This window comes from Physeter macrocephalus, chromosome 14 (assembly GCF_002837175.3).
Source record: "Physeter macrocephalus isolate SW-GA chromosome 14, ASM283717v5, whole genome shotgun sequence".
Lineage (NCBI taxonomy): Eukaryota > Metazoa > Chordata > Mammalia > Artiodactyla > Physeteridae > Physeter > Physeter macrocephalus.
This window is the reverse complement of record NC_041227.1, coordinates 17653979-17669619: the sequence shown is the minus strand read 5'-3', so window position 1 is coordinate 17669619 and position 15641 is coordinate 17653979. Positions and strand designations below refer to the sequence as shown.

At 39.6% G+C, this 15641-nt stretch overlaps 1 protein-coding gene and 1 long non-coding RNA gene across 2 annotated transcripts in view; one reads left to right on the top strand and one right to left on the bottom strand.

The window, feature by feature from the left end:
• The window catches only part of LOC102993168 (uncharacterized), a 56114-nt gene that overhangs the window by 24053 nt on the left and 16420 nt on the right, over positions 1-15641 (top strand). The window lies entirely within an intron of this gene.
• TOP1 (DNA topoisomerase I) overlaps positions 1-15641 on the bottom strand; it is a 41261-nt gene that overhangs the window by 15577 nt on the left and 10043 nt on the right. Inside the window, exons 5-9 of the mRNA XM_055090940.1 lie at positions 14099-14214; positions 10630-10751; positions 9580-9702; positions 7586-7773; positions 7179-7323 (exon numbers count right to left, since the gene is read on the bottom strand). Coding sequence (XP_054946915.1) covers positions 7179-7323; positions 7586-7773; positions 9580-9702; positions 10630-10743 — 570 coding nt within the window. The 5' untranslated portion in view covers positions 10744-10751; positions 14099-14214. The remainder of the gene's footprint in view (positions 1-7178; positions 7324-7585; positions 7774-9579; positions 9703-10629; positions 10752-14098; positions 14215-15641) is intronic.

The window sequence follows — 15641 nt, the reverse complement described above, 5'->3', positions numbered from 1 at the left end:
ATGATTATCATCTAGAAGCTTTAATGTTCTAGCTCTTACACTTAAAAATTTAGAACTGTATACTAAGAAGTCAGGTTCAGAATGTAATTTTTAAAAAAATAAGCACGTCTTATTTCCTCCTTCTAATAAAACTCACCAAAATCAGAGCTTCCCAAAACTATAAAGTTTTACAAAGACATTTTCCTTCAATCCAGCCCTGTAATCCCCAGATGGTTACATGTAAAAGGTTGTAGACACATACATCTTTGAAACCCCTAGGTCCTAAAGAGAGAAATAACAGAAATGGGTATTTGGCACTGAGAATATCTTAGTATGATTGAATGCAATGTGATAGCAACAGTGATACTGAAGGTTGCTGTACTTCATTTAAAAGAAAAATGATAAGTTTTGTTCATAAAGCTAAGACTGGTTTGAAGAGTCTTACTTTTACTAAGGCCTGCCTCCCCAGGTTACAAGACCAGATAATGCTTGGCAGGGGCTGGACTTAGCAGTTGAGAACTTACTATAAGCAGTCCTTTTGCAACCTCTCGATCCATGGTTTATCTGGGATCAGAGAGTTTTGTTGAAAACACAGGTTCTAGAAAGCTGACCATCATTTCCCTGCTATTTCAGATTCTATGAGCACCAGGTACAGAGTGGAAGAGGAAGGGAATGGAAACACTTGCAAGAAGATGTCTGTATAATGGGAATCCTGGGTGGAAAAGCGGAACAAACCAAGATGAGTATATACAGATGTGAATGAGCTCAGGACAATCTTTTCAGTAGCTGGAGCATGTGTTACTGTGGCTCTCAAAAGTCCTGATCCTTTCAATGACCTAGGAGACCAGAAGTAGTGTAACGCTGGCTATGACCACAAGCAGACCAATCCAAGTTTCTAGAAAGGGGGTAAGGACAGGGTACATCAAAGGGACACATTTCAGCTGTGCTCTTTTTTTTTTTTTTTTGCGGTACGCGGGGCCTCTCACCGCTGCGGCCTCTCGCGTCGCGGAGCGCAGGCTCCGGACGCGCAGGCCCAGCAGCCATGGCCCACGGGCCCAGCCGCCCCGCGACACGCGGGATCCTCCTGGACCGGGGCACGAACCTGCGCCCCCCGCGTCGGCAGGCAGACTCCCAACCACTGCGCCACCAGGGAAGCCCAGCTGTGCTCTTTTTTACCCTTGACTAACCAAATTTTTAAAATTGTCAAAAATCTGTAAGTCACATCATGCTTGAGTTAAATTTTTTGAAGGAGCAGAGATGGAGTAGAAAGGTGTAACAGTATTACATGTGAGAAGTGAATGAGCAAAATATAGATACAAGAGCAAGCAAAGAATCTCAGGAGAAATCCCAGGAGGATGAGCAGAAAGGTGTACAGCAGAGCCCCATGATGGTGGCAGCCTCCCATAAACTGGACCTAAAGTCCCCCATGAAGTAAAAGCACCAGTTACCACCTTTCACCCTCTGTGACAAAAACTTACTCTTCACAGACCTTTGGGTCAGATAAGGTCAATGAATTCATGCTTTAATCATCACTGTACTCCAAACATGGAGCAATGAAAGTGCTCCATGCAAGAAGGGGCAACCTGAAGCCAGGGGGTGTGTTAGCATGGGCTGACCTGGGTTAGAAGACTCGCTCCAAGACAGGAGGAAGGAGCAGAGAAGTGGAGAGCAAAGAGGAAGAAGAGGGAATGATACACAGACAAAAACTACTTCCCATTCAAAAGGGTTTACAAACAAATTCCAAAATATATGAGGAAAATGGGTTAGAAGAACTGCCAACAAAATAATTAGTACATGAATTCACTTCAGGTAACATTTTAAAGAACATGAATTCACTTCAGGTAACATTTTAAAGAACAGACTTTCAAGAGAAAAAAAAAAATAACATCTACTAAAAAGGACAAAAGAATGATAAAATAAGCACATGTCTTAAATGAAATGAAATGAGGTAAATATGAAATAAAAATGATTAGAAATCCTGAAAACAAAAATAATAATTGAAACAAATTATAGGTGGGATAAACTTTAGATTGGATATAATCAAAAAGAGAATTAGTGAACACAAGTAAGTCTCTAGAACTCCCCCGAAATGCAGACCAGACCTAAAGAGACAAATAAATGAGAGGAATGGCCTAGAAGCTATGGAAGAAATAATGGCTGAGAGTTTTCTAGAGTAAAATGCTTTTGTCCTCAAATTGAAAGTCTAGTCTGAGTATCTTTAAAAATATATGTATACTTAGATACACCACAGATCGCCAATAATAAAGATGCATTCTTTACTGGAGAAAAAGACAGATCATAAGAACGAAAATAAAGAAACTTTCAGATAAACAAAAGAAAAATTTGCCACCTATGGAAACTCACTAAATAAACGGTAAAGGATGTATTTCAACAAGTAAACTCAGAGAGAAGGTACTGAGTACAGAAATTAATCAAGTATTTGACTGTGACAATAGCTGACTAGTGAGAAGTTAAGGTTTCATGGATGATTGTTTTTTAAAAATATAAAAATAGTGTCACTATATAGAAACTCCAAAAAGACACAGACACTTTTAGAATAAGAGTTCAGCAATGTTGCCAGATAGAAGATCAATATTAAAAAAATCAACAGCATTACCACTCCATTAATAACAAACAAAAATGTAACAACGAAAAATACTTAATAGCACAAAAAACTATAAGGTCTCTAAGAAAAGTTTAAAAAAATGTGTAATACCTCTATGGAGAAAATTACGAAACAATATTGAAGGATATATTCAAAGACGTGAATTAATGGAGAGGTATAACATGTTCATGGATTGGAAGATTCAATAAAATAATCTCAATATTTTCTCCCTATTAATCTATAATTTCAATGCAATCTTATAAGAAAAGTCTCAATAGTCTTCATTAGAACTTGACAAATTTATCTCAGAATTAATGTGGAACAGCAGAGAGCCGAGACAATTTTGAAGACTGAGACGAAGGAAACTTGTCCGACTCAATAGTAAGACTTTATAAAGCTACAGTAGTTCAGACAGTATGCTACTGGTGAAGAAACAGACAAATGAAACAGGACAGAGAGCCCAGAAACAATATGTCATATGTGTAGAAATGTGATATATGACAGAGAGGTAACACAACTAAATTGTTCTGGGACAAGTGGATATGCATTTGGGAAAAATACATTAGATCTCAACCTCACACCATACACAAAAATACATTCTAGTGGATCAAAGATCCAAATATAAAAAGCAAAATCTTAGAAACATATGGAAAAAAGAGAAACTTGTGCTCAATGTTGGGAGGATGGTGGTGATGTAAACTGGTTCAAGTACTTTAGAGAACAATTTGGAAATATCTAATAAAGAATTTTTAAGGGACATTTTCGTCTGTATACACAAGGAAAATGTGTTTATGCCAGCACTATTTATATTAACTAATGACTGTAAACCCGAAGTGTCTATGGACAAGAGAACAGATAATTTTTTATATAATAGAATACCATGTAGCAAATAAAATGGATAAATTAGAAATGTATATCAAGATAATAAAATCTCAACACCAAATCTGGGTGAAATAAGTTGCAGAATGATCTCAATAACATATCTAATTTAAAATCAAACCTTGTAAAACAATACTACATATTGTTCATGCACACATAATATACTGTAAAAATACAAAAATACACACAAGAATGAAAACATTAAATTCAATATAGTATTCTCTAGGGAAAGAGATGAATGGTACCTAGTGGGCTTCAGCTATGGTTATCAGAATACTTTTTATGAAATGAAGCAATTGAAGAAATAGGACATGGTGTTAAGGTTTGACACAGCCAGATGGTAGGTATATGAGTGTTCATTATATCTATTCTTGTATATTTGAAATATTTCATTGAAAATAAAATTCCTGTTACTTGTATCTTTCTACTTTTATCTAAAATGAGAATGCTTCTCCTGCTGGCAGTGCAGTTAAAAAACCATTTAACATGCTGTCAAAACCTCGACCTCTGAAGATCTGTTCTGCTGAGTGGGACATAACCGAGGAGGACTGACAAGAAAGCTTAAGAAATCACATTTATTTTCCCCTCAACAGTACCACTTGCCAAAGCTTTAACCATTTTTCATGACTCAGGATCCCAACCCAGTTGCTAGAGTGAGCCACTCTGTCCTGGGTATAAGGTTCTAGGCAGGGCCTACATCTAGGTGGCTTTCTAGGTTTACTACCATAACCATCACTCAGAAGCCTGCACAAATCCTTACAGTGCACAGGAGTTATCTGGATGTTGTCTGAATAAAAATTGGCTGGCTCTCTGCCCTTGAGGAGCTCCACCAGCATGTCTAACAAGTCTCTCAACCCTCAGAGACTCTCCTACTATCGACTCTAATCCTGCTTGTAAGAGCACACATGTATTTGGCATCTGTTCCCCTCTCTCGACCCCCACTGCCACCATCTTGTCTAGGTCATTGTCATTTCTTGCCTGGAGTACTGCAACCGCCTCCTACTGGTCTCCCTACTTCCTGTCTGTGTCCAATCCAGTCTCTACAGAGCAGCAGTCAGAATGATCAAATTATATCACAGGTTTCTAAAACACAAATCTGGCATTATTCCCCTCTTTAAAACCCAGTGGCTTCCTACCGGATATGGATAATGGACAAAATTTTAGGGACTTCCCTGGCGGTCCACTGGTTAAGACTTTGCCTTTCAATGCAGGGGGTTGCAGGTTCTATCCCTGGTCGGGGAGCTAAGATCCTACATGCCTCGTGGCCAAAAAACCAAAACATAAAACAGAAGCACGGGCTTCCCTGGTGGTGCAGTGGTTAAGAATCTGCCTGCCAATGCAGAGGACGGGTTCAATCCCTGGTCCGGGAAGATCCCACATGCCGTGGAGCAGCTAAGCCCATGTGCCACAACTACTGAGCCTGTGCTCTAGAGCCTGTGCGCCACAACTACTGAAGCCCGCGCACCTAGGGCCTGTGCTCCGCAACAAGAGAAGCCACCGCAATGAGAAGCCCGCGCACCGCAACAAAGAGTAGCCCTTGCTCCCCACAACTAGAGAAAGCCAGCGTGACGCAATGAAGACCCAACGCAGCCAAAAATAAATAAATAAACAAACAGAAACAAAAAACAGAAGCAATACTGTAACAAAATTCAATAAGGACTTTAAAAATGGTCCACATAAAAGAAAAAAACTTAAAATTTTTTTTAAGGAAGAGTCTGAAGATCTGGTCTGCATCCCTCTCTCCAGTCTCCTCTCCATCATGCCTCTTTCTTGCTCATTATACTCCAATTACAGTGGTTGCCTTTCAGTCCTCAAGAACACGCAGCTCCTTCTTACCTCAGGGATTTCAAAAGGCTATTTTCTTTGTCTGGAATGCCCATTCCCCTATCCTTTCCTTGGATAAATCTATTCATTTTGTAGGTCTCATCTTAAACGTTACTTTCTCAGAAAGGCCTTTCCTAAACCCCAGAAACCAGATCAGGTGCCCTGGCATACTCTCAAATAGGTACCCTGTATCCTTTGCAGCATTTACAACAGTTTGTATTTATTGATTTGATTATGCGTAATGCCTGTAAATCTTGCTCAAGTCGGGTTATGCTCAAGACACTCCTCTGTTCCAAGCCAGTGGTCCTCCATCAAATGCAGAACATGGTCTAGTCGCTTTAGCATGGCATTTAAGGCTGGCAACAATTTGGCCTCTCAGAGATTAAATTTATCTGTAAAATGATGGCATCAGTACATGTCTGGTGTGGTTATTAACAGAATCAAATGTCAACTTACGTGAAAATACTTTAACAGTAATCCAAAATCTTTTATTTTGATAAATTTTTTTTATGTGGTAGAACACACATAATATAAAATTTACCATTAGTGACATTTACCACATTCACAATGTTGTGCAACCATCACTTGACAATTCTTTCTGTTACTCCTTTTCATACCCCTCATCTCTGTCCATAATGACACATTTCTCTCTGTTTGAAATGCCTCTCTTTTAAGACCTAACTGTAACAAAATTTCCTTCATAAAGTTGTTTCTAATCTCTAACTGCTGGGAATAAACTACTCCACTTATCTGAAGCATTCAACATTTACCTTTCCAATACAATTGACTTATCTGATTTGCCCAGCAGCCCAGCTAAAACCATTGTTTATCCACCTTGGTAGCCCTACAGCTTGGTGGTTATTTCAGAAGAGGAATACAACATGTTTCTTTAAATGACTTGACTTTTACTTGCCATGGGGGTTCTCTTTCTGATTCTATACTTACTCTAAACTAAAAACAGTGACAGTGATATATACATGGGTATTTTTCATTAGGACACAGGACTATAAGCTAGAAAATGTGCATTTAGTCTTGAAAAGACACACAGCCTTTTGAGCTGTGGCTTTCAAATCTTAACAAGTGTTTAATAAACTATAAACCAAGATTAAGAGGGTCTTTAGCCTCAGTCCCCTGCATGTAAACAGTCAGTCTATACAGAACTAATTCCTTGACTGTTTTTCTGTGGAGCCCATCTCTCTTTTAAGTTGCCGTTCACATTTCCATAGTATGTCTGAGGGACTTGCCCAAGCAGGGTATGCCTAGCAGGCTAACAAGAACTGACTGCCCTTCCAAGACAGTTTTCTCCTTTCAATAACAGTATCAATAAATAGCAGCACATGGGTACTCAACAGTTTATGATATGCTTTCACATACATTATCCCACTTGGTCCTGGTGGAATCTACCCAGATGAAACCTTAGGAAGACAGAGTATGTAAGACTCTAGATTTTACAACCTCTTTCTGGATTCAGAGTAATTACATTTCCTCCTTCAGAGCCAGGGAAGGTGAGGAAGAGAACTAGCTGTAGAAGCCAATACACATTTACCACGTTCTTCATTGCACTCTGACCACTGGACAGTAAATAATGTGAAGGCAAGGACTATGTCCATCTTGTTTACCAACACAATTCCTAGCACCATGCATACACTGTGCCAGGCTCATACTGGGATTTCAGTTAAAATTTGTGAATTAATAAATAAGATTACAATGTGATGTAAAAAATGGATACATCTTAGGGACATCACCAGATAATGCTAATTATGATATTACCTTTTTTGTGGGGATGTTTTTCAATTTGTCAAAGTGATTCTAGAGGCTGAGAACATTAGATTTCAACAAAAAGACAGATTATCAGCCCCACTAACTGGTGCAGCTCTTAGCTACCCCTTACCTTGATTCGTGAGCTAGGGTTCAGCATGATGTATTTAATAGAACCCTGGATGTTCTCTGTCCAGGAGACTAGCCAAGTAACCTTGTTATCATGTCGGACCTCTTTCCACTTATGACCTGGAGGAGGAGAAGGAACCTTGGCATCTCTGTGGAAATAAAGCAAGAGCAGTGAGGTGAGAAGTAATGAGCAATTTCACCTTTCATAACCTGAAGTGGACAAATCTGCTGAGCATATATTTCCAAGTTTTCTCCTCACCAGTCAATATGTGATAAACACTTAGGAGATCTATACATAGAAATACCATGCTGCTCCCAAACAGTCCTCTGTAATGTAGGAAAAATTCCCAACTACCAAGTACAAAGGAAGCCCTCTACTTCATTTCCGGCCAAAGGATGAACTGTGCTCACTTGCTACAGTTGATGATTATATCCTCAGGCATGATCCGTCTCTTCAGCATGCCCATCTTGGGGTGGTTGCCACGGCCACGGAAAAGCCCAGGAGGTTCTATCTTGAAGTTGGCAATCCTCTCTCTGTGGTTATCCATAACACAGAAGCCATATTCTTTCAGTAATTTTTCATTCTCCTCTTTGATTTTCTGGAAGATGGCAAGGAAGTACTCAAAAGGGATTCAAATTACTGTGCTCAACTCATACATTCTTAGCTCTTGTGGGAGGACAGGTCAAGGTAGAGGAAAGTCTAAAAATCACTAACACTAAGAAACAAATTCAGATAAAGGAAAACCTAAGAGATTTTTTTTGGCCACACAGGCCCCCTATAGTGGAAGTACAGAGTCCTAACCACTGGACTGCCAGGGAATTCCCAGAAGACCAAAGAGATTTTTCAAGCTTAAATACAGTAAAATTCCCATGTGAACAGTATTTCATGTGGGTTTTCAAGTGCAAAGAAACCTGTTATGGATTCTTTCCTAGTACATGGGTACATATATTTTATACTGTGATCCTTGCTCCAAAGAGGGAATGATTTGGAGCCTCCTTACCCTCTGCTGACTCTTCCTTCATATTATACTCAGCAATTGAATTTAAGTAAGTCCTGCTGCCTTGTGTGTATATAAAAATCCACAACTTGCTGGCCACAGGTGTCCTTGGCAGGGCTCTGACATGGTGTTACTTATAAAACCTCCCTAGGGACTTCCCTGGCAGTCCAGTGGTTAAGACTCGTGCTCCCAATACAGGGGGCCCAGGTTCAATACCTGGTCAGGGAACCAGATCCCGCATGCCGCAATGAAGATCCTGCACGTGGCAACAAAGATCCCGCGTGCCACAACTAAGACTCGGCTCAGCCAAATAAATAAATAAAACAAATACATAAATATTTAAAAAAAAACAAAAACAAACCCTCCCTAAAGTGGTTTTTAATTTGAAAAACACCCCTGAAGTGAAAAATAAACCAAATTTCACTAATTGGGAATACTGGAGAAAAGACTAAGCTGAGACTAAAAAGCCTGGTGCAGGGATCATTCTTATGATCCCAATAGTAACTCCTAATTTTTTAAACTGAAGGTCAAATAGGCACCCTTAAACAATGAGTTATATAAAGACAATGGCCTAAATTATATAAACATGCAAGTTTAATACACTGAAACTACAAGGCCTTGAAGTGCAAAGAATTCCTTAAAATCCTTAACTCCTAGACCTCTGATTCTAGACAGAAAATGTTTTAGGCTTGAGGGCCATACAGTCTCTGCTGTAATTACTCAACTCTGCCACTGTTGCATGAAAGCAACCATAGATAATAGGTAAACAAGCAGATGTGGCATGTTCCAATAAAACTTTTCTACAAAAACAAGCAGCCTGTCTATAGCTTGCCTACCAGTATTCTAGAAGAAAGTGACATCCCAGCTGGATACTAGAAAGATCCTTCAGGAATGAGGTTGGCCATGGCTAGAAGACGAAGATGGATGAGCATGCCTAGATTCCAGAGTAAAATACATCAAAGGAGAGAGAGAGAGAGAGAGAGAGAGAGAGAGAGAGAGAGAGAGAGAGAGAGAGAGAGAGAGAGAGAGAGTGTGTGTGTGTGTGTGTGTGTACACATGGCCGATATGATTTTATGTGTCTTAAATCCCTAACATGCAGGAGCCACTGTGGGTCAGATCTGCCCCTCCTTAAATACTGTATTATTGGAGCTACTGGCTGGTTTTTAGATCAACAGAACACCAGGGTTCTCATATTGAGCCATTAAACATAGTGCTTATTCACAGTTTTCAGTCTACATAAAACCCTTAAGAAATTCTAGACTTCACTAGGTTGAGAATCCTATATCTTTAGTATAGAGCCATGTGAAATCATTAAAGTCAAAACTGTTTTGTAAGAAACAAGAAGAAAACTAGATAAACTGATCACTATTCTAAAATTCTCCAGAGGCTTAAGAAATTCTGCAGTACCAGTTTCTCTTCCTTGCTCATCTGCTTCCGAGCTTCTGTCTGGGCTTTGAAATACTGGCTCATCTGGGTAAAATCACATTTGCTGAGGTTGGTGATAATATTCTTCTCTTCATTGGTCATTTCCTAGTTAAAAGAAAAGGGGGAGACAGAAGAAGAAGAAGGTAAATAAACTAAAAAGCCCTCTGGTTTTTCTGCAGTTACAGCAAAGCATCATGTTTTCAGTCAAAGGGTATCTGGCGGGGTAGTCAATCTGAACTTGTGAGTTTTGAAAAAAAAAAGGAACACGTTTCTTACTTCATTCTATTATAAATATGTATTCAATAGAAGAACATTCAAAATAACTTAACACTGAAAAGGGTAACACTCTTATGTAGTTTCTCGTACTCCTTGGCACACTACCACAACCCCCTAAGCATATGAGTACCACAGCTGGGGAAACATGAATACACATCATTCATTTTAGTAATGGGAGAAATATTCCCACATTCATTCTCTCCTAGAAACATCCTTGCTCTATTCACTTATTAAATCTTACTTCTAGAGCTATTCAGAAGGTGAACTTCAGCTCAGCCTCTGTTCATATTATCCATATTGAGAATAAGGAAATTGTTTAAAATCACGTAGGCAGATACAGGATAGATATGTGGTTTCAAGAGCAGAAAGTACCTAAAGCTAACGAGCATGAATCAAGAGGGAGCAGGACAACAGTATGAATGTCTCTTTGCAATAGCAGACAGATGGCAGTCCTGCAGAGGCAAACTTTGCTTTGCTCAGCTGGAGCTGAGGTTTTCTGTTTGGCCTAATCTGATAAACTATCCCCTACAGTCCTATGACAGCTGACAGGAAAGAAATATAGGTATTCTTGTTGGACAGAAAACCTATATAATACAGTAAATGAACAGAACCCCCTCCCCCAACTTTTTAATCCAATAAAATTCATAAAACTAAAATTGTACATCAGGGAATTTTTTGTAAAATTACAATTTATTACTTAGTAGTTGATCAATATTTTTGTAAGGTGCTAGGATATCAATACATAGGCTACAATACCTTTCTCCAGTCTTTAAAGAAATTTTTCCTAAATATTTCCTTAGTAGTATATTCATGGTCGAGCATTTTTGCAAAGAACGTAGCTACTTCTTCTGCTTTGGGGCTCAGCTTCATGACCTTACCTAGAGAAAAAAGTGATTCCAAAAAATGAGGTGTAGTATTCACGTTCTGAGTATAAACACTGAGGCTCTGGAGACGTCTTCTTTAATAATGGTTTACCTTCCAAAGGTATGTATATAAAGGTCTGGTGACACGTGGTAACAACAATAACAACAAAGACAGTAGTATATTGATTTGTATCTACTTGTATGAATTCGCCTTCTCTGTATCAGATATTTACCTGGGTCATTCTCTGGAGACTATGCCAGTAAATTGTTCCCAGGAGCCTGCTCAGGACAGGGATGACCTGGGGGAGGCCCAGTCACTCTTCCTTTTCCTTTCAGCAAGCAGGGTCCTTTACACCTCTTCAATGGTTTTTAAAAATCAAATCCTCAGAGGGACTCCTGCCACTGCTAAGCTAAACAGCTTCTGTTCAAGAAGGGGAGGAAGGGATAGGGCAGGGAGTGGAAGAAAGGAATTGTGGGGAAAAGAAATAGGCATCTTTCTTCTTTAAGTTAGGTGGGTGGAATATGAATTAAAAATATATATTCACAGCAGGCAAGCCCAGATATCCCATATGAAAAATCTAAGTAAGACATTCCTCTAGAACCTTGCTACTCAAAGTATAGTTCATGGACCAGCAGTACTGACATCACATGGGAGTTTGTTAGAAGTGCAGGATCTCAGGCCCCACCCCAGACCTACTGACCAGAAAGTACATTTCAGTGAGACCCCCAAGTGGCTTGTGTATACACTAGAGTCTGAGATGCCCTGGAACACAGGCATTATGAGATTGCCTCTTTCAGGGAAACAGGGCTCATCCAGAACACAGGGATGACTGGGGTTCTTGGCATACACGTTTCTCCACTGCCTTACTATTACATAGGTACTAATAATTCACCAAGGATTTCCCCATTTATTACAGAAAACTAAAACTTAACCAGAAATCATTCATTTCAAAACTCAGAAGACATCTCATCTCATGATGGTTAGAAAGTTATTATCCCTGATTGTAAGGTTGATACAGGGAATTGCAGCTCCAAACTGAAACTTTCAGGGTAGACAGAAAGAACCTGATTGAAATTCGTAATATTAAAAGGCCAGCAGGTGGCGCGGCCTCCCCTCTCAACATTCCGGCTCCTTCCAAAGACGACACCTTGAGGAGGATAGGCTGGCTTTCAAGAGTTTCCTGCACTTCTTTAGAACTCCCCCACTCAAGTCGGAACCGGTGTTGCCAGTTAAGATGTAACATGCTTCCAATATAAAGGAAACCATTAAGTCACTAAGAATAAAATAAATGAAATAAAATAAAAGGCAAGAAAGAATGTAAACTGTTCTTGGGTGTGTCTGGTATACTCTTTGGGAAATTTTACTGAATTCTGTCCCAATAGAGAAAGCAATTTTGATGCCTCCTGTTTTAGATGAGCTGTCAAAAGATGAAATGACAGCTCCCAGCAGTAGAAGGGTAGGAGGATGACTTAAAGGTTCCTGACAACTGTAGTGCTTTGTAGAAAAGGCTGAGCTCCAGGAATAAGAAACTGCTGAGTCAGAGCTGAAAACTGGAGGTTCTTAGAGGCCATTCACTGCTTCAGCCAGTCTGTTCCCACCTCCCTGGCAAGCGCTAAAGGAGTCTGAGAATTCTCTTCCCTAGAGAGCAGGCAGGACTGACAGTATCACTCCAGACTAGTAAGTCAAATACAACTTCTTGACTTACTGCAGTGTGGGACTTTGCCTAATCAAAGGGAAGAGATCTGAGAAAGAGCAAATGAGAAAATGTGAGAGCCCTGGAGCTGGAGCTCCTATAAAGGATGACCGGGCAAGAATGCAGGAAGGGGCCATGGTGACCAGTGATGATTAGTTCAGGCCTTGGTTTCCCATCTTGGAAAGTAAGAGAAACCCAAAGGCTAAAGAAAGGAATCTAGCTTTCCTTCAAATCACTTTGGACCTCAGAGTTAGGCTTTACCAGTTGAGCTTTCTAAAGCTCTTGGTAAACCCATACTAGGGTTACAGAATACCTGAACTTTAATGATTATCCAAGGCTCTTTCTCTTCATTGGAGTTTTAGTTTTGAGTCACATTTAAGAGTCTCCAGGAATGACCCACTGTGAGGGCTGACAGTAGAACTCTGTACTCTTGTCCTGTGTTGTCCAGTCAACATAGGTCAGAATGTTTATCTGATGTAAGCATTTGTCACTGAGGCTATAAGCTCCTGCTAGATGGCACAGTCCATGAGATCAGGGATTCGTCAGTATTGTCGCTGCTGGGTCTTGGTGTCTGAATATAGGCACGCTGAATAAATACAGTTTAAAAAAACGAATTCCAGCTTGCCAAGTTTGACGTGTTCCTCACTTGCAAGACCCGGCCTTTCAGTATAAACTACTACCCTTGACCTACAAGCATCCATGGCCTGAGGCCACTGCTCATGGACACAGAGATATACCAGAACTCTGAGTGTTCACCACCGATGCTTTTCAGCAGTCCCCCTGGCCCAGTGTTTCTCAAAGTTTGGTCAGCAGACCACTTGGTTCAGAAGCACCCAATATCACTCAACACCAATTAAATGGGCCCAGATCCACTTGGTGAATCTAAAGCACATCAGAGTTTGAGGAATAATGCTCTAGCCATTTCTGGAGAAAACTCTTGGAATGAAGGAAATCAGTTGAGTATTACCATCTGCATACTGCTATATGCCAATAAGGGAGCATCAAAGACTACTCTCAAAATTTTCAACCCAAGGACAGAAATACCAGTGACAGTTAATAGACAATTCTGAGGGTTCTAAGAGAACTAGGCAGGATATTTCTTCAGAGCAGCTCATCAGACTTGACTGCATAAAGGGCAAAGGCATAATGTTGTGCTATGTAGAGTGAGTGATAGACACCTATTAGCCCTACCTAGATGTTGATGGCAGACTAATTAATCCTCAACCAAGTACTAAATACTATTTCTAGCAATGAGCAGCTTGTCAGCTTGCATTATGTCACTAAAATAAAATACTACCATTCAAGTCAGGCTTTTCTAGTAACTCTTACAAAGAGTAGCTCCTTAGAAGTGAAGTTCAGATAAAAACATTAGGCTTGTGGACCAAGTGCTGTGACCTATGTAGATGGACCTTTATGGGACCATGTCTCAAAGGGAGACAAGGGAGATAAGACAGCCCCTTTCTCACGGCACTTTTTCAGCACCAAATGGGCCTTTTAAGAGTTAAGTAAACACCTGATAGCCTTTTCCCCAAACCATACGATGACAATAAAACAAAATGAAACAAACAAAAAGGATTATACAGCACAAGATCCTTCCTCACTTTCTATTCCTAAATAGAAGCAGACTCTTTCCTTGGCCAAGAATTGGACAACCTTGGAACAACTCACCATCATAGTAAAACTTGACATTCTCTGGAAGAGGTTCATATGGTGGAGCAAATACAGGACCTTTATGTTCTAGGAATTTCCACTTGATGCCTTCAGGATAGCGCTCTTCTTCCCACCTTTAAAAGACAAAGTACAACCTCATTTAGTGATCACTTCACCTAATATAGAGATTATCACCTATTAAATGCCAAAATAATTATCTGCTCAACTGGTGCTCTGGAATGACTCTCGGCCCCACATTCAAGGCCTGGGTCAAAAAAACCAGCATCCTTCACTTTGTAAAAGCCAATACTCACAACAAATATGATGGAATAATCAGGTGAATGGAGGAATACATTTCAGCAGTTTAGTCCAAAGATATTAAGTACATGAGATCATTATTCAGCAATAAGTAGGGGATATGGATATGGAAACAACTGTTTTATCACAATGATGTAACAGTAAGCCACAATGGTGTACATGACAGAGGTATTATTTATACAGCTGATACACAGGAAAAGGCCTCCTGGGAATGGAGATGCCAGGTGAAGGTGTAAGGGAAAACAACCCTTTGAGAAAGTACGTAATGACTATCATCCCATGTAATAGTTCCCTAGTATCCTTCAAATACTCAGACCATATTAAAAACATCCCTATTATATCCAAAAAGTATTTTATAGACTAGGATACAATTAAGGACCACACACTGCAATTGGTTGATATGTCTCAAAGTCTTTCTTTCTCTAGAATTAGACAAACCTTCTCACCACCACCACCACCATTTTGTTTTTTAAAGAGTCAGTCAGTTGTCTTACAGATAGAATACTTTAAAACTTCACAGATTTTAATCTTCGGTATTCCTACCTTAAAATGAAAAGTCCTACAGTTCTACAGAATTATTCTGGAGGCCAGTTATGCATATTCTGTTACTTCCTGTCATCTTCCAATGCCAATGTTTTAAAGTTCAGAAACATCAAATAAAAATTACATGTATCGAAAACTGTGCTGTAACAATAGCATTACTATAAAACCAAGGTCAACATATATGGTCAAATAATTTTTGACAAGGGTACTGATTATTAGGAAAATGTAAATCAAAACCATGAGATAGCACTCTCACCCACCATGATAGCTATTCTTAAAAACAAAAACAAACCAGAAATAACAAGTGTTGATGAGGATGTGGAGAAACTGGAACTCTTGTGCATGCACTGCTGGTGGGAATGAAGCGGGTGCAGCTGTGGAAAACAATATGGCGGTTCTTCAAAAAGTTAAACATAGAATTACCATACGATCTAGAAACTTCACTCCTGGGAATACACTCAAGAGGACTGAAAGCAGGCATTCAAACAAATACTTGTACACAAATGTTCACAGCAGCACTATTCACAACTTCCAAAAGGTAGAAACAACCTAAGCATCCATTAACAGATGACTGGATAAATAAAAAGTAGTCTATACATACAATGGAATATTACTCAGCCTGAAACAGGAAGAAAATTCTGACATGCTACAACATGAATGAACCTTGAGGACATTTTCTTAAGTAAAATAATCCAGTCAC